At 47.5% G+C, this 23,796-nt stretch overlaps 1 protein-coding gene across 9 annotated transcripts in view; it reads left to right on the forward strand.

The window, feature by feature from the left end:
* The window catches only part of Caln1 (calneuron 1), a 476,922-nt gene that overhangs the window by 72,237 nt on the left and 380,889 nt on the right, over positions 1–23,796 (forward strand). The window contains exon 1 of one of the 9 annotated variants that reach the window (XM_006504374.2): positions 5,814–6,251. The exons of 5 other annotated variants lie outside the window; for them this stretch is intronic. Coding sequence is in view for 1 of the 4 variants with exons in the window: in XM_006504366.4 (XP_006504429.3) it covers positions 6,698–6,855 (158 nt within the window). In the remaining 3 variants the exon portion in view is untranslated. Of the gene's footprint in view, positions 1–5,813; positions 6,252–6,376; positions 6,585–6,696; positions 6,856–7,151; positions 7,819–23,796 lie in introns of those variants that run through there. 3 more of the 9 variants (XM_006504373.2, XM_006504366.4, NM_021371.2) reach the window with 3 other exon arrangements.

The raw sequence follows: 23,796 nt of genomic DNA on the forward strand, positions 1-23,796 counted from the left end.
CTTTATTCTGACCTGCTCTCTCTCTCTCTCTCTCTCTCTCTCTCTCTCTTTCTCTCTCCCTCCCTCCCTCCCTCTTTCTCTCTCTCTCCCCACTCTCTTATTTTTTTATTCTAACCACAAAAAAAAGTCAAGACAATGCTTCAATGAAGAGCTTAAAGCAAGAACCCGCCTCTTATCCCATGATGTTAACAACCATGGATAAGTTTTGCATAGGTCAACCACTATGTTTGAGGTTGAAAAATAACGATTCTGTTATTTCTTGTGCATTGATTTCCTGACTTCATCTGCAGGCAACCCCCACTCCCCCATACCAAAAGCAAAATGCCTTCCTCCACAAATACCTATTATTCCCTATTTCCTTCCTTTACAAGATGTTTTTAAAATTTAAAATGTTATTATTATTGTATGTGTGCAACATATATGCACTTATGCCATGATGTGTGTGTGTGTGTGTGTGTGTGTGTGTAGGTCAGAGGACAATTTTGTGGAGTTGGATCTCTTCATCCACCTTTACAATTGGCTGAAGGGATCAAATTCAGGTCCCCAGACTTGCATGGCAAGTACCTGTACCTACTGAGCCATCACTGATGCCCTATAATATGGTATTTAGAATCAATCTGGACAAGGGACTGGAGAGATGGCTCAATGGGCAATAATGCCCACAAATGTCAGCACCTAGGTAACAAGCTAGACATGGTCCCACATGTGCATGTAACCTTAATATTGAGGGGATAGGAGGATCTCTGGGGGTTGCCTGGGCAAAAAACTGATGAGGCTCAGTTTCCAGGAGCTTCTTTGCCTCAAAGGAATAAGAGAGAGAGAGAGAGAGAGAGAGAGAGAGAGAGAGAGAGAGAGAGAGAGAGAGAGAGAGAGAACTGAGGATACCTGATATCCTTCTCTGCCCTCCATTGGCACACACATGGGCTCATGCCCAAGCACATGTACCTATACAACACACACACACACACACACACACACACACACACACACACACACATATAAAGACACACATGCAATCACTATGTCATTTTGGATGTACAGAGTCTGTTTCCTTTTTTTTTTTTTAATTACTAAGAAGAAGGTTGAATGTGTGAATTTATTATTCAGTTGAAGTCAGTACAGTGCCAAGGATGCTGGTACTGGGGCTGTACCATAGAACTTGTGCTGTGGAAAGGAAAACAGTTGTGGCCACATGGGCATGGACAGAAGCTTCCAGACGTATGTGGGAAAAGCATTTTATCTGCAAATGGTGGCATGAGTCTGTAATCCCAGCACTTAGGTGGTTGGGGTAGGAGGAGAAGGAATTCATGCAGTCTTAAGCTACTTAGCAAGTTTATCCTCTTCTTCCTTTTCTCTTCCTCCTCTTCCTTCTCCTCCTCCTCCTCCTCCTCTTCTTCCTCCTATTCCTCTTCCTCCTCACCCTCCTCCTCCTCACCACCTCCAATTTCATCTTCTTTGTTTTGGACACGAGGTTTTGCTATATCACCCAGATTTACCTCAGCTGGTAATCATCCTGGCTCAGCCTTCTAAGCACTGGGATCCCAGGCATGTGCTGTGTATGACACCTGGCATATACATTTCCCCCTTCTTTTAGAAGTTAAAAGAATTGTCATCATTTGTGCCAATCCAGTCCCTCCATTAATCTTCTTGTCACAGAGTGATCTCAGTTGTTTGTAAAGCTTTGAGTGTGCTATTCTATTCTGCACATTTACTGCCGTGGAAACAAATCAGTGCAGTGCTTTTTCTCGGAAAAAGAAGGAGGAGGAGGAGTAGGAGGAGGAGAAGGGGAAGGGGAAGGAGAAGGAGAAATAATAATAATAATAATAATAATAATAATAATAATAATAAGAAGAAGAAGAAGAAGAAAGAAGAAGAAAGAAGAAAGAAGAAGAGGAGAAGCCAGACCTGTAACAGTTCAGCAGGCAAAAGGGCTTTTGCAACCAAGCCTGCTGGCATGAATTCAATCCCTAGAACCAAATTCTGCAAGTTGTCCTCTGACCTCCACACACACACTAAGGCATGTGCGAATACACCTCCTAGATGAGGCTGGAGAGATGGCTCAGTAGTTAAGAGTGCTTGCTGCTCTTGCAGAGGACCTGAATTCAGTTCTCAGCACCTATAACTGCAACTCCAGGGCATCAGACAATATCTTCTAGTCTCAGGGATTCACACACACACACACACACACCCATACACACACATATACATAAATATAAATAAAAATAAATCTTTAAAAAAATCCGCAACAAAACTGGACAGAAATCAACCAAAGTAAAAAAATCTGAATGTGTGTGTTTGTGTTGTGGAGGCCAGAGTTCCTAGCCCTCCACCTTTTTTGAGACAGAGTCTGTCCTCTGCTGCTAGCTGCAATGTGTAATAGGCTAGCTGGCCTGTGAGAATCCAGGAATTCTCTTGTCTGCATCTCCTGCATCATGGTAGGGGTCTTAAAGAGATACAGACTCCTGCCACATGGGCTCACGGATCTGAACCCAGGTCTTTGTGATTGTACAACAGGTACCTTACCCACTGAGCCACCTTTCCAGACTCAGAATAGTTTCTCCAATTAACTACACCCTGTGTGCATGTGTGTGTGTGTGTGTGTGTGTGTGTGTGTGTGTGTGTGTGTGTGTGTATAACAAACATCTATAAAAACTCTGTTTTCTACTTGCAAACTCAGGGCAAATGACTTCTTTAGTGTATAAACTGATAACATGATCACTCCACTATATGGCTAAGGGGAAGGTGTTTATTGTAGATATGATGGAGAGGGCAGCCAGAGGCATCTGGAGGAATCCAGAGGGGAGAGAGAGAGAGAGAGAGAGAGAGAGAGAGAGAGAGAGAGAGAGAGAGAGAGAGAGAGAGAGAAATGGACTAAACATGGCCAGTGGACTGGACCTGACCATGAGAGAAGTGGAGCAGAGCAGAGAGGTGGGAGCGAGGTGTGAGAGGTGAAGATGAAATAGAGATGGGGGCAAACTTTGGCTTTGACATTGTGGTTTATTATTATTGTTGTTGTTGTTTCTCACATCTGCATGGGCAGAAACTTTACTTATGTTTATGCCAGGACACATGTTCTGGCACATGTATGGAGGTCAGAGGTCAACTTTCAGAAGTCAGATTTTCTTTAGTCTCTATCTTGTGGGGCCTGGGGATTGAACATAGGTTATCAGACTTGGCCAATAATGCCTCTATCGGCCGAGCCATTTCCATGGTCCGATCTTCCTTTTACTTTTTTTTTTTTTCGTTTTAAAAATCTCCAACCACTTTTGTTCAGAGCATGATAGACACTCTCGTCACTGTCTGCTTCTGATGGTCTGGAGTACTGGAAGGTAGACCTGTCAATTAATAGGCAAGCAAAAAGAAGGAAAGACTAAATGAACGGAAGAGGGAGATGCAGAGCAACCTGGGCACTCCAAAAAATGGTCCGGTCTGTACTAGTGAGGCTGCAATTGTCCCCCTGCCTCATGCTTGCCACAGAATTCCAAAGCCAGGCAGAGGACAGAAGGTACTGTCTCCCAGGGCTCTGTGTATTTTCCTAGACCAGGGTCAATGCTTAATGCTAACTGCAGCTATAAATGTGTGACAAAACGAAGCTCCTGCCATTCATTTTGTTTTGTTGATTTTAGCCTCCATCCTGCAATTGGCAAAACATCAGTGTGTGGTACTGAGGATGGAGCCCAGGGCTTTCGCATGTTAGGCAAGTCTTCTACCACCAAGTTATGCCCGGAGTGTCTCACTGGGGGATACTAGGCTCTGCTGTTTAGCCAAATACCAGCTCTTATCTAGCTAGAAAGTGTGTGTGTTTGTCTGTGTGTATGTGTGTGTCTGTGTATATGTATGTTACACATTTATTGTATATTCTATTTCTACAATACGTTAAACAAGTGTCAGGTCCTGTGGCCCAGTTTCTCCCCTAACCTGGAAGCCTTACAATAGTTGTAGTCAGTGAGGGCAGTGGGAAACACTGCCTTTATCACGCTCCCCAAAGCTGGCTACTTTCTTCCAGCTCTTGATGTCTCAGGGCTTTGTATCCTGAGGAGACAGACCCTCGATGCCCCCTTCCTCCAGGTCACATCTTTGACATGTGTTAGCTCCTGGTAAACTATGGGTTCCTGTGTAAAACAGCTGCCCTCTTAATCACATTAGCTGTGTCTGCTGGCAAGAATGTTTGTTAACTGTTGCTGTTCCCTTTTAGAAGGTGGGCCACTGAAGTCTCTCTAACCACTTCTGTAACTGGGTGGTGTCAGGGGTGGGGACAGGTCTCAAAGGTGCTAGAGCAGAACTTCTCAACCTGTGGGCCTCGACCCCTTTGGCCAACTTCTATCTCCAAAAATGTTTACATTATGATTCATAAGTGTAGCAAAATTACAGTTATGAAGTAGGAACACAATAATTTTAAGGTCAGGGGTCATCACACTATTCGTCTCAGGGTCAGGAAGGTTGAGAGTCATTGTGCTACTGGAGTAGCGGGTACACCTAAAACTGAACTTTCTGAATTAAGTCTTGGGGGGCGGGCAAAGATAGCCTTAGGAAGGTTGAGAAGTGCTATGCTAGGGTATATAGTCTAGAAAAGATTAATTAAAGCACTCCATATGTACAGTTGTATGGAAATCATTGTCCAAGCTGGGTGAAGACTCCAGTATGTTTTGGGGCCACCCACACTCCTGGCAGTAATTTCCCATTCATGCTTTGTAAGAAAGCCCAATAATGTCACTGGTTCCTGGGGTGAATTCTGGGGGAATTGTTTTATCAAGGGGGACATTATGAAGAGGGGGCAGATGTGCCCAGGGTAAGAATTCTCACAACATAGTGACAAAGGCCCATGTTTGTTGAAGCTTACTGTAGGCTTGGAGCTGAGTGACCCCAGGATACTGCTATTTCACAGGGTGGTATTTAATCTTTACAAAGGGGGTGGATGTCAGTATTGTTCCCATTTGGCAGATGAGGACGGCAAGATTCAGGCAGAACAAATAATTTGTCCATAGGCAGGGGGTAGAGGGGGCAGAGTGAGAAGTTTTGAACACACTGGTCATGTGGCTCAATCTTCACTCTCTCACCCACCCCCCGCCCTGGAACTCCCTGTGTGTGGATAGCCTTGCTGTCTTGCCAGTGAGTTTTGCTGGTCTGTAAGTCCATCCTGAAAGAGAATTTCTTAAAAGGCCTACAGACTGTTAGAAGACACTGCTTTCAGCTGGGAATGATGATCCGTACCGGCCACTCTGGAAGCCAGGAGGCTGAGGCGGGGTGACCCTGGGAGTTCAGGGCTGGACTAAATAGGGAGACACTCTCAAAGGAGTGTTCTCAGGTCCAGGGGGTACCTGACTTCTAACCCAGGAATCCATGCCAAAAAACTGGGTGGGTACCCCTTACACACTTGTACTGCCAGTGCTGGGGAGGTAGAGGCAGGGACTCCCAGAGTGTTTTGGCCAATCAGTGTGTAGCCTACAAGTCAAAAATGGCAAGAACCCATTTCAAAAAAGAAACAGGGCGCATGGTGACTGAGAATATCCAGAGTCCTCTAGCCTCCACATGTGCACCCATACACCCTCACACAAAAGAATGTGATTCTTACCCAAATATATACTGAGATTTCCCCCTCCCCACTGTATTTATCTACCTGACATTCTCCCCCCCCCCCCCCCCCCGACCACCAAGCTCAGGCTGTCCTGGAAACTCACTGATTCCAGATAATCCTGTCTCTACCTCCTCAGTGCTTCGAGGTCAGGTGTGCCCCACCACACCTGATTCATTTCTCACTCTTTATGGCAACCCCTTCCACACACATCTGTGAAACGAACACACACAGCTCACCTGGTGACCCAAGAAGCCTCTAAGACAATTTGAGAGGGAAGGCTGGGACATGAAAAGATAGGACTATCGTGGGCTAAGAAAATTTAAATGTCAAAGGTGTGCCAACAGTAGCAAGTGTGCCGGGACTCAAGAAACCCTGCAGCTCAGGCGGCAGGCCAGGAGGCACAGACAGGGAGGGGACCCTGATTAACTTGGATGACTGGCTGCCAGTGCCCAAACTCCCTTGGCAGCAGGACCAGCCAACGGAGAGGTGGTGGCTGAGCTTTTTGGAAGAAACGCTAAAGATGACTTTCCACGGGTTGTTCCTGATTGGAGCAAGAAATGTCTCCACATCTTTGATGCTGACAGTGTAGGCTGCTGAGATTCATGGTCCTCATAGGGAGATAAGACCCTGGAAGCTCGGATAAAAGGGAGATACCAGAAAAGCTAGTGCCAACCAGGTGGGTTGTTCTCTCTCCGGCTCACCCTATCAGGAGCAGGAAGGGGTTATGAGAGCCCTCTGGGGGCTGGGGGCGGGGGTAGGTGACTATTACTTTGATCTTTTTCTTGATAAGACTACCCTTGGTAGCAAGATGTATCCTGTTAGCAGCTGGACACTTGAACGGCAGTCAGATGGTCCCCCAGAAAGCTAAGTGGTGACTCTAAGCTAATTGTTGCCCTTCAAGTGTGAGTCAAGGGAGACCAGGATTCTCTCTGGGTGTAGACTTGGGAAGTCAGCCCCAGGTTAGGCTGCAAACAATCTGTGAAGTTTCCACCCCACACCTTGTGTCAAGGTAGGTACCCATTCTTTCTTATGGAATCTATACTATGACCTTGGTAGAAGTGGGGACGGGCCACATGTTCTGGGGCTCTAGGGACGCGGGATGAGAGGTGGGTGTGTGTGCTTATGCCCTTCGTAGACATAGCGAAGGGATGGCTCACAGCATTTTGCTCTCACCCTGGTTTTGACTACCAGCCTTTCCGTCGACACCTCCTCCTCCCCCATGGCATTTGGGGACTCAGGTGTAACCGTGGGCATCGGGCATCCGGGAAGAAGGAGTTAAGGTAGGGGTGGGCGTGCTTGGGTTGGGGCTGAGGTGTTTAATAGAGAGAAGCAAGCAATTGGCGAATGTGAACGTGGGCAGCTTCTCTGGGGAGGAGAGGAAAGAGGGCCGGCTGCTAAGCTGCAGCTCGCCCCCCGCGTGTGTCTGCCTGTGTGTGCAGCGTGCATGTGTGTGAGAGAGCGAGTGAGCGAGCGAGCGAGTGAGTGAGTGTGAGTGCGCGCGCACCGAGGCGTTCCTCAGGTTGCGCTGCCTGGAAACGGAGGGAGCCATTGGAGAGGCTTTGGGGGTGGGGGTGGGGGTGGGAGGTCCCCAATCCTGGGAGAAAAGAGAAGAGAGACTGGGGTGGCCAAGCCAGTCCAGCAACCAGGCTCCAGCCTCGGTGGGGGGAAGAAGCCAAGAGTGGTAGGGGGATCTCCTTGCTAGAGACCGCTAGGCTTCTTCATCTGGAGGAACCGGGGAGGCACTGGGGAGGAGGCCGGAGCTGCATGGAGTTTCTGGGGCGCGCAACTCCGGCGGGGCCTCGGCCACTGGGCTCCCGGGCGCAGCGAGGAGGCAGCCGCGCACATGGGCTAAGCCCGCGCGGCCAGCGGGCGCGGGAGGGGTAGAGGCGAGAGCGGTGCAGGGGGTGCGGGGCGCACGTTCCCCCAGACGGGAGGCGAGGACAAGGACAGGGGAGAAAGGAGCAGCCTAGATCATCGCGGGCTCTGCAAAGCCCAGCTGTGAGACTCAAGGGAAAGGCAAGACTCGCGCCGCGCCGGGCTCCCGGGTGCCGCTGGGTTGGGCAAAGCGGCCTCTCAACCAGAGTGGGGGCACGCCGTGGGAGCCGGCTACGGAGAGGAAGGATGCCCGCGCGGGGACGCGTGTGAGCGCCAGCTTGAGCGCTCTGTTTCGCGTCGCCCCCTCCCTGCGGGCCTCGGAGGAGGTGCCTGGGCTGCCGGGCAGCGGAGCTCCGGCTCCAGGAGAGGTGAGTGATGCTCTCTCCCAGTCTTTATCCTGCATCCTCCCTGCATCGTTGCCTCCCTCGCTGCTTCAATGGTCCCTTCCCCGGATGCCCCTATCCTAGCGAGTCTCGGAGTGGGCGGGTGTGCTGCCCACAAGCGCCTCCCGGACCTGTTGGCCCCGCTCTTAGCACCCCATCTCTCGGGGCCGGGGTGTCACCCGAGCCATCCTGATCTCTCTTCATGCTTAGGGTGGGTGAGGAACGCTGGAATTGCAGAAGGGCCTGGGTACACTCGTGGGAATCCCGGGACTGTGCCCAGCTCGTGGAGTCTTGGGTGCTAGTGGCCATCGGGCTGCGCGCCCCCGGGGACACCCAGGTTGTGGGAAAAGGGAGCTTTGGGTGTCGGGGATCCGATCCGCATCGCAGCCTAAGTGGGAGTCCTTGGTGGCATTCTGGTCTCCGGGAAGCTGGAGTCATGGCGATCTATCTAGGGAGGTGGGAGGTATGGATCACTCCATCTCCATCTTCCCACCCCGATGCTCGCTTCCTTGGGGGAGGATCGGTGGTCTTGGAGCACATGGGGTGACCCTAGAGGCCTCAGGCAGTCCCACCGGGACCTCTGGGTGGCAAGCTTTGGAACTAATCCAGATCGAGGGCAGAGGTAGACACTCCGCCTCTCTAGCGCAAGCCAGGTTTGCCTGGGTGCCCAGCTTCCCCAGACCAGCGCTTCAGGGAGTGAACTTCCTCAGACTTGGTCTGAGGGCGCCTGGGCAGCAGCAGGTAGTTCTAGTCTTGCCTCAGGGAGAACCCGAGGATACTTTGATCCACAAGCAGATGGTGCTAAGCCAGGACTGAGCGCTGCGGTTTGATTCCACAGTGCAGGACACGTGCATCTTCGGCCCCCATCCCAGTGTTTCTTCTCCAAGCTGTTCCTTTGCCCGAGGAGTTTGTGAGAGATCCCATTTGCGCCTCATTCCTTACCTCCAGGGGTAGCTGTGCCTGCATGCAGTTCCTTAGGTGCCAAGACTGGGGCGCCATCCCTAGGCCCCAGACTATTCTTTTTTATTGTTTTTACATAAAAAGGAGACATTCCTGGGTCCACAATATAGCAGCCAAGAGTCGGTAGCGTGTGACTGTGAAGTCTGATAAATTGTGTTCTTAACTACGTTCTGCAGTGGCACAGTGCAGTCTGAACTGCAGAGTTACCAAGACCAGGAGAGACAACGGGGCACTGTTCTAACCCTATGCTTTTGTGCACGTGGAGGGACTCGTGTTCTGCATCGAACTGCTGTCTCCCAGTCTCAAAGATCAACTTTAAACACACATACACACACACACACACACACACACACACACACACACCCCGGAGCTAAGCATAGGTTGTGAAGCTGCTTCGTGTGAATTGTCTTACAGGGTGGGGTGCAAGACATGCTGTCCACAGAGCACCACTCCGGCTGTCCTTGGGGTTGTTGGAGGTGGTGATTTAACATTTTAATTAATTAATTAACTAACTAATTAATTAATGCAAGGTGGGCATCAGTGATATGGTAACAATCAATGTGAGTTGTTATTGTTATTTATTAGTTTCTTACTTATTTGGTGTGTGTGTGTGTGTGTGTGTGTGTGTGTGTGTGTTGGAGGCCAGAGGCATAGAATCTCCCTGAAGCTGGAGTTACAGTGTAAGTAAGTAAGCCACCTGACATGGGCCCTGGGAACCAAACTCAGTTCCTCTCTGCAAGAGCAGCAAGCACTCTTGACCACTGAACCATCTTTTTCCCCCCTGATTTTATTTATTTTATTTTCTCTTTGGCATTACTGGGGATGACACCCAATGTTGGGTATCCGTTTCCTCGGAGTGCTCCACCACTGAGTGAAGTCCCCACTTCCTACCGTTGGCTTGTACTCACTAATTCTGCACTGTGAGGTGTTGGCTGAAGTCTTAGGTGACCCTTTAGATCTCTCCTGGGCTGGCAGCTCCCTTGCTGTGACTCGTTTAGCATCCTCCCATGGTGCTCAGGTCATGGAGACTGTTCATTACTTCTTTGAGCAGTGCACGGGGTCCTGGCAGATACCCAAGGCTAGTCATGAGCTGGGTGGCTTCTGAAAGGTGGCCTTTTCAGAGTCAGTTGAAGCTTGTGTGGTTTAATCGAAGCAGCTGGGGGGCACCTTTCGAATTGTTTTAGGATTGTTCACTAAAATGCCACCTCTTTTCCAATCCTGAAAGTGACAGTTGCCACCAACCCAGCCTTCACTGACAGTGTGGCATAGAGTCATTTGTAGAAAGAGAATAAGTAGCCAGGGATGGTGGCTAAGGTCTGTGACCTCAGCACCTATGATGCTGAGGCAGGAGGATTGAGGCTAGGCTGGGCTGCATTGTGAGACTCTCTCTCTCAATCAATCAATCAATCAGTCAGCCAGTCACATAGATCCTATCTCAAAACAAATGAACCAACAACAAAATAATTTAATTCAGCTGGTATCACTGAGAAAACTCACAGTTAAGTCCTAATGGGAATCCTTGAACCCCTTTCCTCTTGGTAGATAAGGGTGGGCAGCCGGACAGGGTAGAAGGTATCTGCCGGCCCTTCCCTCCCTCCCTCCCTCCCTCCCTCCCTCCCTCCCTCCCTCCCTCCCTCCCTTCCCTCCCTCCTCTTCTTTCTTTCTTTCTTTCTTTCTTTCTTTCTTTCTTTCTTTCTTTCTTTCTTTCTCTCTCTGTATTTTTGTGTGTGCAGGTGTAAGTGTATTTGTGCACAGGTGTGGAGACCCGAGGTCAGTCTTGTCTGTCATTGATCAGGTGCTGTCTGTCTTGGATTTTTTAAAAAAAAAATTCTTAACATTTATTGTTTATTATTATGTTATTGGTGTATATGTGTGTGTGCATGTGTGTGTAGGTGTATGTATATGTGTGAATGTGTGCGCTCATCCCTAGTGCTTGCTAGGTATGTGAGGCTGGCTTATGAAGCCCTAGGGATCCTCTAGTCTCTGCCTGAAGCCCCAGAGATCCTCCAGGCTCTGCCTCCCCATCCCTGGGATTATAAGTGTGTGCTGCCACGCCTGGCTCAAGCTCATAGCCTCATCTTTGTGCAGTAAGCCGTTTACAGACAAAACTCTCTCCCCAGCCCAATAGCCACTCTTTTGAATTTATCATTTATCTCCTCATTAGGGCTTAAAATACAGGGTAGGGCAGGGTTCCAATTTAGAATTCCTTCTTTCTCTCCCTCCCTTCCTTTTCTTTGAGACAGGGTCTCACGTGGCTCCTGGCGGACCTCTGCTTTTCTGTGTAGGATGGGATGGCTTTGAACTCTACATTCTTCTGCCTCCACTTCTCCAGGGCTGGAATTATAGATCTATGCTATCATACCTAGCTTAGAAATTGCCTTAGCATGGCATGTGTGCTTGGGGGAGCCACTGCGTTTTAGGGTCACTGGCATGAGAGCCATGTATCCCGTGGGGAGCGTGCCAACCCATTACTGTAGTGACAGGCATTGTTTGTGTTGGTGTTGGGTGGGGTAAAGGCGGGGAGCTGGTTCTTATGAGGTAATTCTGGCTCTGATGATGAGCTTCAGATATTTAAGCCCCATCCTACTTTATTTTTTTTTCTCCAGATAAGATCTGGCTTGTAGCTCAGGCTGGCCTCCAACGTGTGACCTTCCTGTCTCAGTCTCTGAGTGCTGGGAAGATAGGCATGTACTGCTTTGCCCCATGGATACAGGGCTGGGGATGGAACCTGAGACTTTGTGTGTGCTTGGCAGACCCCCGTGCCAACTGAGCCACATTCTCGGCCCAATTAGGCCTCTCCCTTCTTTCTTTTCTTCTCTCTCTTCTTCCTTCCCCCTTTCATTTTTCCTCTTCTTCCTTCTTCCCTTCTTCCTCTTCCTCCTCTTCCTTTTCCTTCCTTCTCCTTGCCCCTCTGGTTTTCCTTCCCCCCCTTCTCCTCCCTTTCCTTCTCTGTTGTTATTATTGTAGATCATTCCACCCAGGTACAGGATGGGTGGCCTCTCTTTTGCCCTTCACTTGAGGCTTAAATGCCGGTAGTCAGACTCTGTAATCTCTGCTCATGATTGCAACCCAGCAGTTGTCTGTGGGATTTTTTAAGACAGCATGCTCCCCGATGCTCAAGCAATGAAGCCATCCTCCCTGGATCAAAGGCTCCGGTGGAGGCTGATTCTCAGTGCAGCCAGAAAGGAGGAGACTCCAAATGCAATGGCTGCTTCCAACCTGGGGTTTTCAAAGTGATTTATCTTTTTAATTGCTAAGCATCCCACATAGGCTGGGGATGTGGCTCAGTTGGTAGAGCACTTGCTTAGCATACACGGAGCCCTGTTAGATCTCCAGCACTTCGGAAATGGCATTCGGTGGTGCACAATTACAGTCTCAGGATTCAGGAAAGCGGTGACAGAGGCAGGAAGGTCAGGAATTCAAGGTCATCCTAAATGACATTTAGAGTCTGAGGCCAGCCTGGAATATAGAAGACCCTGTCCCAAACCTCTAAAGCCAAAATACAGTAGTAGAGAGCAAGGGGTCATTTGGAGTTCTTGAGCTTAAAGGTTAAGCAGAGAAAAGGCTGGCGGATAAGCAGAAGTCTTTGGTTAGGGCACACTTCTCCATTAGGGCTTCAGTGATACTGAGAGATGTGTCTCTGAAGGGGAAAAAACAGAGGACCGGATGCTTATCTTCTGATGCTGTGGACCAGACCAAGCCTGAGGGGCTGTGTCTGAGACCTATGCAAAGCTGGGAACATCAGCTTTCCACACATAGACTGCCTGTGTGTCTCGGTGGAGATTTATGTGGGTGAATACAGGCACCGTGAGATGCCAGAGCCATCAGATCCCTCTGGAGCAGGAGTTACAGGTGGTTGTGAGCCACCTGGCAACTCCGGTCCTCTGCAAGAGCAGTTAGGGATCTTAATTGCTGAGCCTGTGGTTGTCTGTCTGTCTGTTGCATGTGCTCGGATGCTTGAACCATGGGGTGTATATGGAGCTCAGCAGAGTCCGTTTTCTTCTCCTACAAGGTAGGTCTCAAGGATTGAACTCAGCTCGTCAGCCTGTCCTGCAAGGGCTGACCGGAACTCTTAGGATGGGACAGGCTTGGAGAGAGCTAGCTTGGCACCCGTGGGAGCTGGAGGCTAGAGCTGTCTAGAGCTTCCTGTATTTGAGTGGAAGCAAATGGTTTCAACCTTGCTCTGTTTTCCCACTATTGTGTGTGTGTGTGTGTGTGTGTGTGTGTGTGTGTGTGTGTGTGTGTGTGTAGGTGGGCACACAGGTACATGTGGAGGCCCTGAGGATTTTTCTTTTGCAGTCTTCCTCAAGGTTTTTGTTTTTTGTTTTTTTTGTTTTTTTTGTTTTTTTTTTTTGAGACAGGGTTTCTCTGTATAGCCCTGGCTGTCCTGGAACTCACTTTGTAGACCAGGCTGACCTCGAACTCAGAAATCTGCCTGCCTCTGCCTCCCGAGTGCTGGGATTAAAGGCGTGCGCCACCACACCCGGCTGGTTTGTTTTGTTTTGTTTTTTTTTTAAACCTTTATTCATTGAAGCATGGCCTCTCAATTGAACCCAGCACTCACTGATCAGGCTAGTCAAGCTGGAAGAGGGTCTCCTGTATTCCAAGTGTTGTAATTACGGATGGCTCGACCTACCCACCAAGCATTCACTTGGGGTCTGTAGATCTGAACTCTGGTCTCTATGCTTGTTTGGTGATTGCTTTCCCCATTCAGACATCCCAGCAACTCCTGCCCAGCCTCTTTTGCACAGGTGGTGACTGGGTAATTGTTCTGAACGAGTAACACTCAAGGGCACATCTGATAGCAATGTTTGGCTAGGGGTAAGTTTCTTAAAGGTCACGGATGTAAGAAGTCATTTTCTGGAACAATTTCTAGTTTCCTTTTAAATTTCTTTCCCCTTTCCCCCTTCCTTTTTTCCTCTTTCTCCTCCCCTCCCCCTCTCCCCTCTTCTTTCCCTTCCTCTTTTTCTTCATTTGAGTAGATCAGGCTGATTTCAAACTCAGCTGTGTATCGGAAGATGACCTTGAACTCCTGATCCTCCTGCCTCCACCTCCTGAGTCTCGTGGGCTTCCAGGCAGGCTGGGCACCATCGAGCCAACTTTACTAATTTCCGTTTGACAAAGGAGGCAGAAGAGGGTCTAATGTAACCAAGACCGGTGGGTGGCTGGTTCAGGTGAAGCAGTATTCTAGGCTTACCAAGACTAAATAATTGGTTTGTTTTCCCATAGACAAGGCTGCGAGCTGTTCCCCAGGCCTAGACTGTGGGAGAAGGTAGTGACCTATTTTCGAACATCTCATTAGGGAATCTCTGCCGCTATGAATGTGGCCAGTTAAAGTAGGTTGCTTTATCCTATGCCGGTCAAATCCAGGCACTCAAGTCTCCTTCATTCATCCAGCTCCCGAGTACAGAGCATCTCTCTCAAGCTCTGCGGGAAAACTGTGAGTCCATCAGCCAGAGGCGGTGCTCTCGTGCTCTGCAGGTGTAAGGCACAAAGAACGAGGTAAAATAGAGACGTCAAATTACAGAAGCAGGGTGTGGCGGCACACGTTGATTTTCCCAGCGCTTGGGAAGCTGAGGCAGGATGGTTGCTGTGAGTTTGAAGTCAGCCTGGGCTTTAGAGCAAGTTCCAGGCCAGCGTGAGCTTCATGGGGAGACTCTATCTTAAAATAAAAGCAAGAAGCGTCTTCTCGGGGAGACATTTACACTGACAACGGAATTGAAGCCACAAAAGAAAGAGCTGTGGGACACCTGGGAACAGCCCGTGCAAAGGTCTTGTGGTCGGGCTGAGCTGGGTGTGTTTGATGAAGAGGAGGTAGGCTGGTGGACCCCGGGCACGACTTTAGAGAGGCCAAGAACCAGTTCAGCATACGGAGTTGATGCTGAGTTAGGAGGAGGCTCAGGAAAACTTAAAACAGGGCCTGTGACAGGGCTGTGCTTATTTATGATTCTTTATGATTTTAAAACATTCAGTTACTTATTGTGTATGTACGTGTGTGTGTATGTGTATGTGTATGGTGTGTGTGTGTGTGTGTGTGTGTGTGTATGTGTGTGTGTGTGTAAGTCAGAGGTCTGCTTTCAGGAGTACGTTCTCCCCTTCCACCCTCTGAGTTCCAGGGACTGAGCTCAGGTCATCAGGCTCGGCAGTGAGCAACTTTACCACCCGAGCCATCTTGACTATCCTCTTCGTTGTGTTTGTAATTGGTGTGTGGTGACGGCACACACATCGTGTGCTCTGACCATATTCACCCCGATACCCTCTTCTTTTTCTCTTGTTCCCATTTTCTCCCTCCTGAGCTTCCTTCCTTCCCTTGGTCTCTCTTCTGCTTTTATACAATTTATAGCAATTGTTTTATATATCCTCATAAACTCTAGGCTCTACAAATGAGAGAAACACGGTGCTTATCTTGCCGAGGCTAACTTACCGTTTTCAAGAAAGTGACATTTCCAACTTGTTCACTGCTGAATCTGCGCATCGGGTTTTCTTTTTCTTTTTTTCCAATTTTTTATTAGGTATTTGCTTCATTTACATTTCAAATGCTATCCTGAAAGTCCCCTATACCTTCCCCATAATCAGCCACCAAACGTAGACACTATTGCATACACCAGGCTGAAAGGACCCTGATATAGCTGTCTCTTGTGAGGTGTTGGGTTTTCTTTGCCCACTCCTGTGTTGGTGGGCAGCTCACTAGTTCTGTGTCTTGGCTATTGTGATTATATTGTTCTTAAGAGTCTTGGTATATATGTAGGAGTTGTAGGCTGGGTCATGTGATAGTTGTGTGTGTGTGTGTGTGTGTGTGTGTGCATGTGTTGTATGTTCACTTGTGTGAGGGAGCCTGTGTATGTGTGTGTGTGCATGTGTTGTATGTTCACTTGTGTGTGAGGGAGCCTGTGTATGTGTGTGTGTGTGTGTGCATGTGTTGTATGTTCACATGTGTGAGGGAACCTGTGTATGTGTATGCATGCACGTGTTTTATGTTCACATGTGTGAGGGAGCCGGTGGATGTTGTGTGTCCTGCTTTGACAGTCTCCACCTTATTTGAGAGAGTGTCTCTAACTCAGTGGTTCTCAACCTGTGGGTTGAGACACCGGGGAGGGTTGGGTGACCCTTTTACAGGGGTCACATATCAGATACCCTGTTGTCAGAGGTTTACATAATGGTTCACAACAGTAGCGAAGTTGACACTAAAATAACAGTTAGCATAAGTTACACTTAGTAAAGTAGCAACAAAAATAACTTTATGGTTTGGGCTCACCATGACATGAGGACCATATTAAAGGGTCGTTGTAGCGTTAGGAAGGTTTCGAACCACTGGGCTAAATGAAGCTGGAGCTTGACTGGAAGCCAGAAACGCCCAGTGACACGCCTGTCCATCCCCACCCCATGCACTTGCACACACACACATACACATGTACACACATATATATACACACATACACACGTACACACACGTACACACATATGTATACACACGCACACACATGTATACACACATGTACACACATGCACAGACACATGTATATACACACACACACACACACACACACACACACACACACACACACACAGAGTGGAACCATACATTGTGGCACCAGACCCACATCAAGCTTTCTACATGGATGCTGGAGATTTGAACTCAGCTCTCCCACTGCTCAGCAAGTGTTCTTACCCTGGCCCTTGTTTGTCTGTTTCAGGTAGGCAGGGTCTCATTCTGTAGCTCAGGGTGCTCTGGAATTCACAACGATTCTGGCTCAGTCTCCCAAGTTCTGGCATGGCAGGCCTGTGCCACCAACATTCAGCTCTCCCAGTTTGTATTTTCCCAAGCTCCTCCGGCATCCTGCACACGTCCCCTTCCTCCAGGAAACCCAGCCTGTATCTGTTAGCAGCGAAATACGGGATCGGTAAGCGACAGATGGAGAGAAAATGCTTTGCTGACCTTAATTTAGTGATTTCTAGTGTGCCAATTAAATGTGGGGACAGAAAAAAGATGCATTTGTAGTACAATTTCAGTTCTGTTAGGAGAAAAAAAAAAACAGCATAAAAGAACAAATGGGAAGAAATGGACCGAAAATGTTAACCAAGCTTGCCTAGTGATGGGGTACTGTGAATGACTGAGAGTTTATTTTGTTGTTTTGATAATGAATATAGGGCCTGGACAGATGGCTGTGTGGTTAAGAAACCTGTTGCTCTGGTAGAGGACTGGAGTTCAGTTCCCAGCACCTACATGGCAGCTCACAACACTAGTTCTAGAGGATCTGATACCCTCTTCTGACTTCCGTGGGCACCAGGAATACCCACATATTCATACAGGCAAAACATCCATATGCATAAAATGGAGAAAATGAATGTACAAAATGAATATACACTTCCCTTACAATTGGAAAAGTATTTGGAATTCTTTTGTTTGGCAGCAGGGGAGACAGGGTCTTATTATGTAGTCCAGGCTGACTTTGAATTTGTGGTATTCCTCCATACCTCACTCTCCAAGGGTAGAGGGTACACATGAGCCATCACTCTTGGCCTCTGTTAAATTCTTTTAAAAAAGATATATTTGTGTGTGTGTATGTGTGTGTGCATGTGTGCGTGCCCGCATGTGCACCTGTTGTATGTACTTTATTATGAGTGTATTCATCATGTACACCTATGCAGAGCCAGAAGACATCAGACTCCTTCCTTTATTGCTCCCTGCCTTAGTTTCTGAGACAGGGTCTGAACCGGAGGAGGCTGTCTGGCCGGGGGAGCTCATAGCTTCTACCTGTCTTCATCTAACAGCTCTGGGGTGACAGGTGCACATGTGACTGTTCCCAGATTTTAAGTGGGTACTGGAGATTTGGACCCAGGTCCTCTTGCTTTCATAGCAAGTGCTCTTACCCACTGAGCCGTCTATTTAGCCCTGTTCTGAAATTTTAATGTCAAAATCCCATGGTTCTGATTAGGAAACATGATGCAATGCTGATTTTGCCCGGGGCTTCCCGATACATGGTCCTTTGTTTTGTTTTAGTTCAGAAAGTAAAGTCCTTTTACGTTGGGAGGATAGTTTAGTTGGCAAAATGCTTGCTTTCTAAGGAGGAGGGCCTGAGTTCAACTCCAGAACTCAAGTGAAAATGCCGGGTCCAGTGGAGCACACCTGTAGTCATGGTGCTGAGGACCTGGAGATGGGAAGCTGTCCGGGGCTCCCTGGCTAGCCAGACTGTCCTCCAGGTCAGTGGGAGACCCTCTCTCAAAAGACAAAGTGGACAAAAACCTGAGGAAGGATAGCACAGGAATGAACATAAACAGGTAGACACACACACACACACACACACACACACACACACACACACACACACACAGACACACACAGACACACAGACACACAGACACACAGACACACAGACACACAGACACACACACACACACACACACACACACACACACACACACCTTTTGTTGAGTCAGGGTCTTGCTATGTTGCATGGACTGACATAAAACTTGTGATCCTCCTGCCTTGGCTTGTGAGTTCTTGGATTGCAGGTATAACTCACCATTCCTACTCCAACAATCTTACTTACTTTCTTATGTTTTTTTTTTTTTTGTTTGCTTGTTTGTTTGAGACAGGCTCTCTAATAGTCTAGGTTTACCTCGAACAGCTACAACTGAACTTGACCCATCTGCTTCCCCCATCTCCCAAGTGCTCAGATTGATTACAGATTGGCTCCACCACACCCAGACTACCCAGCAGCCTGAGGTTTCAGAAACTCTTTTAAAATCTAAGACTTCTTTTGCTTTTAAATAGAAATTAAGACGTTAGAAATAAGACCTAAGAAATTAAGAAATATCGAGATGTTACATTAAGAAACAAAAGTGCCTTTCTAATTGTTCACCCTCCAGACCATTAATATTTCATGTGAGTGCGCGCGTGCCCATGTGTGTGTGTGTGTGTGTGTGTGTGTGTGTGTGTGTGTGTGTGCATATTAAAATCCTCACATCTTGGGACTGGAGAGATGGCTCAGTGGCTAAGAGCACTTGCTGCTCTTCTATAAAACCTCAGTTTGGTTCCCAGCACCCACATCAGGCAGCTCACAACAGCCTCTGACTCCAGCTCCAGGGGATCTTTTAGGCTCTGTGGGCACCTGCACTCACAGGCTCATATCCCCATATAGACATACACACATACTTCTAAAAAAATATAGACATACACACATGCTTCTAAAAAAATAAACTCTTTAAAAACTCCTCATACATTGATTCCATTGATTTAGAAGTTTGCTATAACAAGTTACTTCCCCCCAAATCACTGTTTGGAATCCATCCCCCCTATAAAAGTGTGAAACACAGATCATTTTTCACCCTTTAAACGAATTGCTAGGGAACTTACCAGCACAATTTAACAGAGAAAGGTGAAAATTTTGCCTTCTTAGTACTCACAGTGTTTACTGAAAGCATAATTTATACTTATAAAGAATAGAGCAATTAAATATTCATTAAAAAGTCATCTCTGAACATTGCACATTATTGTTCTAGTACAGGAGCCCCAAAGTTGGTATCGTGACTACAAATCATTGGCGTTTTTTCATTAACAAAACTTTGGCAATAGGAAAACAAATTAGACGGTAAAGCTAATTATGTTGGTGACATATTTATTATGGTGGAGTACTATCTTTGGGAAACAGGAGGAGAAAAATACAGAGTGCTTGTTACTTGGATATGTGGGTATATTTTTGGATGACCTATCTGTAGTCTCAGGACACATCCAGTTTGGAGGTGTGCTGGTTAATTTTTATTATCAGGTTGTTACAAAAATAAGTTATCCAGGAAGAGGAAAACTCAGTTGAAGAATTGACCAGATCAGATTGGCCTGTGGCAATGGCTGTGGGGTATTATCTTGATTGTTAACTGATAGAGGGCCTGGTCCACTATGGGCGGCATCGTTCCTTAAGGCAAATGGCCTGGGCTGTATAAAAAAGCTAGCTGAGCATGAGTCTGTGAGCAAGGTAGCACACAGTATCCTTCATAGTTTCTGTTTACTTCCTTGGATGTGAGCAAGTTCCTTGGATAGAGGTAATGCTTTCTGGAATAATGAGTAGGCTTTCTTTCAGGTTTTTGCCTTGATTCCCCTCAATGATAGACTGTGACATGGGGATAGAAGATGAAACAAACCCCTTCTCCTCTAAGTTGCTTTTGGTTAGAGTGATGTAAACAGAAGCCCAACGAGGACAGGGTCTCCTGCATCAGACCTCATGACCAAACTCAGTGTACATATTCCAGGTGGTGTTGGTGGGGACTTTCATTCTGCAATCCATCAGTTCCCTCCTGGATTCTGACCCAGCACTGGACAGGAGCAGTTTATTTTGGTGCTCTGTCCAGAGGAACAGCCTAGCCCAGCAGGGAGAGCATTATGGCTGGAGCTGATGGATGGCAGTGGGTCTTCCAGGCTGTCTTGCTCTCACACTTTGGCAGATCAAGAAACAGCTTGATGGGACTGTAATTCTCAAGGTGTGCCCTAGTGGCTTATGTCTACCACCTAGGTTCTCTGTTCCAGAGGTTCACTGTTGTTGAACACATGTGTCCACGGGAGAGACTGCACATACAAACTGCCATTCTCCTTTCCCAACTTTAATTACTCACTGTGCTGGCTAGAAGGGACCCTCAATTAAAGAACAGTCTTTATCAGACTAACCTATAGGCAAGTCTCTGCGGTTCTCTCTCTTTCTCTCTCTCTCTCCTATTTTAATTTAATGTGTATGAGTGTTTAGCCTGACCGTATATACATACACTGTATGCATGCCTAGTATACAGGGAGGCCAGAAGAGAATGCTGGATCCCCTGGATCTGGAGTTATGATGATTGTGAACTACCACGTGGATGTTGCAAACTGAACACAGGTCCTTTTCAAGACTAGCATATGCTCTTAGCCACTGCAACATTGCTCCAGCCTCTGTGGTGTATATAGGAGTGCCAAGCCCTCTGTGGGTGGTACCATCCCTGGGAAGGTGGGCCTGAGCTATATAAGAAAGACAACAGAGCGAGCTATGGAGAATAAGCTAGTAACCAATGTTCCTCTGGAGTCTGTGCACCAAGCTACTGGTTTGAGTTCACACTTTGGCATCCCTGGATGATGGACCATAAGGTGTAAGCTAAATAAATCCTTTCCTTCCAAGGAAAGGTTGAGACGTTTATCACAGCAATAGGAGAGCAGATTATGACATACACATTGTTTCTTGCTCAAGGAAACAAAGACTGTATGTGTGTTTTCTTGCTGCTGTAACGGCATATCCGGCAAAAGCAACTTAAGGATGCAAGGGTTTGCCATAGTGTTCATTTTGAGGGTCCCATCCATCACTGTCCTGCATGGCGGCAGGACAGTGAGACAGCTGGTCACATGGCATCCACAGTCAAGAAATCAGAGAGAGATGGATGCTGGTGCTCAGCTCACAGCTCATTCAAGGTGGGTCATCCTATCTCAGCTAAGCCAGTTTAGAAGCTCTCTCACAGACAGGCCCAGAGGTTTATAGCTTATCTTCTGGGTGATTCTAGATCACGTTGAGTTGACAATCAAAATTAACCACCACTGCAAAGCAAACTTGCCAGAACACTGTCTGTCTATCTGTCTGTGTATGTGTGAGTATGTGTGTGCGTGTGTGCGTGTGTGTGTATTTGTGTGTATGTATGTGTTTGCAGGGTGAACATGCCACAGTGCACATGTAGAGCTTCTACCTTCTGCCTTGTTTTGATGTATACCACCTTCGCTGATCCTGCAGCAGCCTCGTTGCTCTATAAACATCTGGAATTTTCCTGTCTCTGTTTCCCATCTTGCTTTAGGAGGACTGCATGTTATGTGGGCTCTAAAGATCCAACTCAGGTTCCCCTGCTTGTGTGGCGATTCATTACGTGGTTGAGCCATATTCCTCACTGATAATGCCACGTTACAGTGGAACTTTGTCATCTCACTAAGATGTAGATGGGGAAATGAGGAGCATGGGGATTAAGTGATGTGTTTGGTCACGTGGGTCCACTCTCCAGCACAGCTTCCCTTTCTCCCCTCTCACCCGTGTGATTCTGTTAGTGGAAAAAGAATTTATTTTAGCAAACTCAAGAATTAGGAAGGCACTTCAAATGTGATGAAAAGCAGGGCAGTTTGTGAGAGTTTCATTCATTCTACAAGCGTAATCTCTGTGTGTACTGATAACAGGCCTAATTACTGTGTAAACATCTTTATAGCCGCAAACATCTGTACTGCACACTGATGTTATATTGCAGCCTCTGGCATTCCTGCTGCTCATTTGAAAAATCAGTTGCTCTGTCTTTAAATCTGATTTATGGTTGATGATGCATTTTTTACGGATGCACATAAGCACACATCCCATATCTAGCAAGAAGGCACACAGAATCACAGCAGCTCAGATAGTACTGCCCTATCTTATGTGTTTACTATTCCCTACGTTTTATAGATGGAGAAATAAAGATGCATCAGGAATTCTAATGCAGGCCTTTTTAGGTCAGCTATGGCAGGAAGGTGGTAGGTTCAAGGCCAGCCTAGATTTGAGAACTTGTTTTAAAATCAAAACTAAAAAGCAGACCTAGGTTTGCAGTTGACCCCCTTCCTAGAATCCCCCAGTGAGGGGCTGGGAGTGTGGCTCAGTGGTAGAGCCCCTGCCTAGAATCCCCCAGTGAGGGGCTGGGAGTGTGGCTCAGTGGTAGAGCCCCTGCCTAGAATCCCCCAGTGAGGGGCTGGGAGTATGGCTCAGTAGTAGAGCCCCTGCCTAGAATCCCACAGGGAGGGGCTGGGAGTGTGGCTCAATGGTAGAGCACCTGCCTAGAATCCCCCAGTGAGGGGCTGGGGTGTGGCTCAGTGGCAGAGCTCTTCTGCCTAGAATCCCCCAGTGAGGGGCTGGGAGTATGGCTCAGTAGTAGAGCCCCTGCCTAGAATCCCACAGGGAGGGGCTGGGAGTGTGGCTTAGTGGTAGAGCCCCTGGAGTGGCTGAGAAAGTGCCTTCCTAGTATGTGGGATATGCTAGGTCCAGTTTCCAGCACTGCAAACAAAACAAAAGAAAACAAATCAAAACAAAAATGAAACAATAAAACCAAAGACTCAATCAGGGCTAGTAAGTTGCCCAGGATACCAGGTTAGTATGTCTACAATGGATATTCACAAAGTCTTGCTTTCAACATTTGTAACTAACTTGTTACAGTGTTCGCCTTCCCTGGGCCTGAATTTGTTAAATCAGTCAAAACACTTTGGGTTTTCATTTAGGTAAATTGAAGGACTTAAAAGCTGAGACAGATTGCATTTTCTCAAGATGGAGATGGTATTTTTTCAAGCCTGTTTTGTGTGTTGTGCTCATTCCCAAGCCCTTTGGGTGGGCAAAGTGAAAGAAGCAGAAGATTCTCTTTGCCCATCAAGATCCTTCAAGTTTGCTGAGTGGTGCTACTGTGTTTCTGAGCTCTGATAGCTTCAGCATGGCTGACTCCTGAAGCCTTTAGAGACACCTTGAACTTGTCTAGTTCTTATCACCCAATGAGATTAAGATTTAGTTCTCTCTAGCCTTCTGGAATTCCATATGAAATCCCCTTGGGTCCCCCATAGGCTATTGGACAATGGAGAAGGACATCCTATTTTATCTTATTGGTTTTGAGACAGTCTCATGGATCCTAGGATGCTCTCAGACTTGTCATCATACCATAAATGAGCTTGAAATCTTGATTCTCCTGCTTCTGCTTCCTGAGTTTTGGGATGACAGACATGTGCTGCCATGCCCAGATTAAGTGGTACATACAGGGCCTTATGAATGCTAGGCAAAACTCTACAACTTACCCCAAACCCAGCTCCAGCCCCAGCATCCCGCATATTAAAAGGAAGTATAACTGGTGTTGAGTACTACTCTCCTTGGTCCAAACTGGGATTTCAGTGTCATTCTGGAACCATGAGTTATGACACAGGCTGACTCAAAATTCCATACACCAGAGAAACCAAAGCCAGGCACATTTGTCCTAGACCCATCACGTTCTCTTGTAGTTCTAGCC

This window comes from Mus musculus, chromosome 5 (genome assembly GCF_000001635.26).
Source record: "Mus musculus strain C57BL/6J chromosome 5, GRCm38.p6 C57BL/6J".
In the NCBI taxonomy this organism is placed as follows: domain Eukaryota; kingdom Metazoa; phylum Chordata; class Mammalia; order Rodentia; family Muridae; genus Mus; species Mus musculus.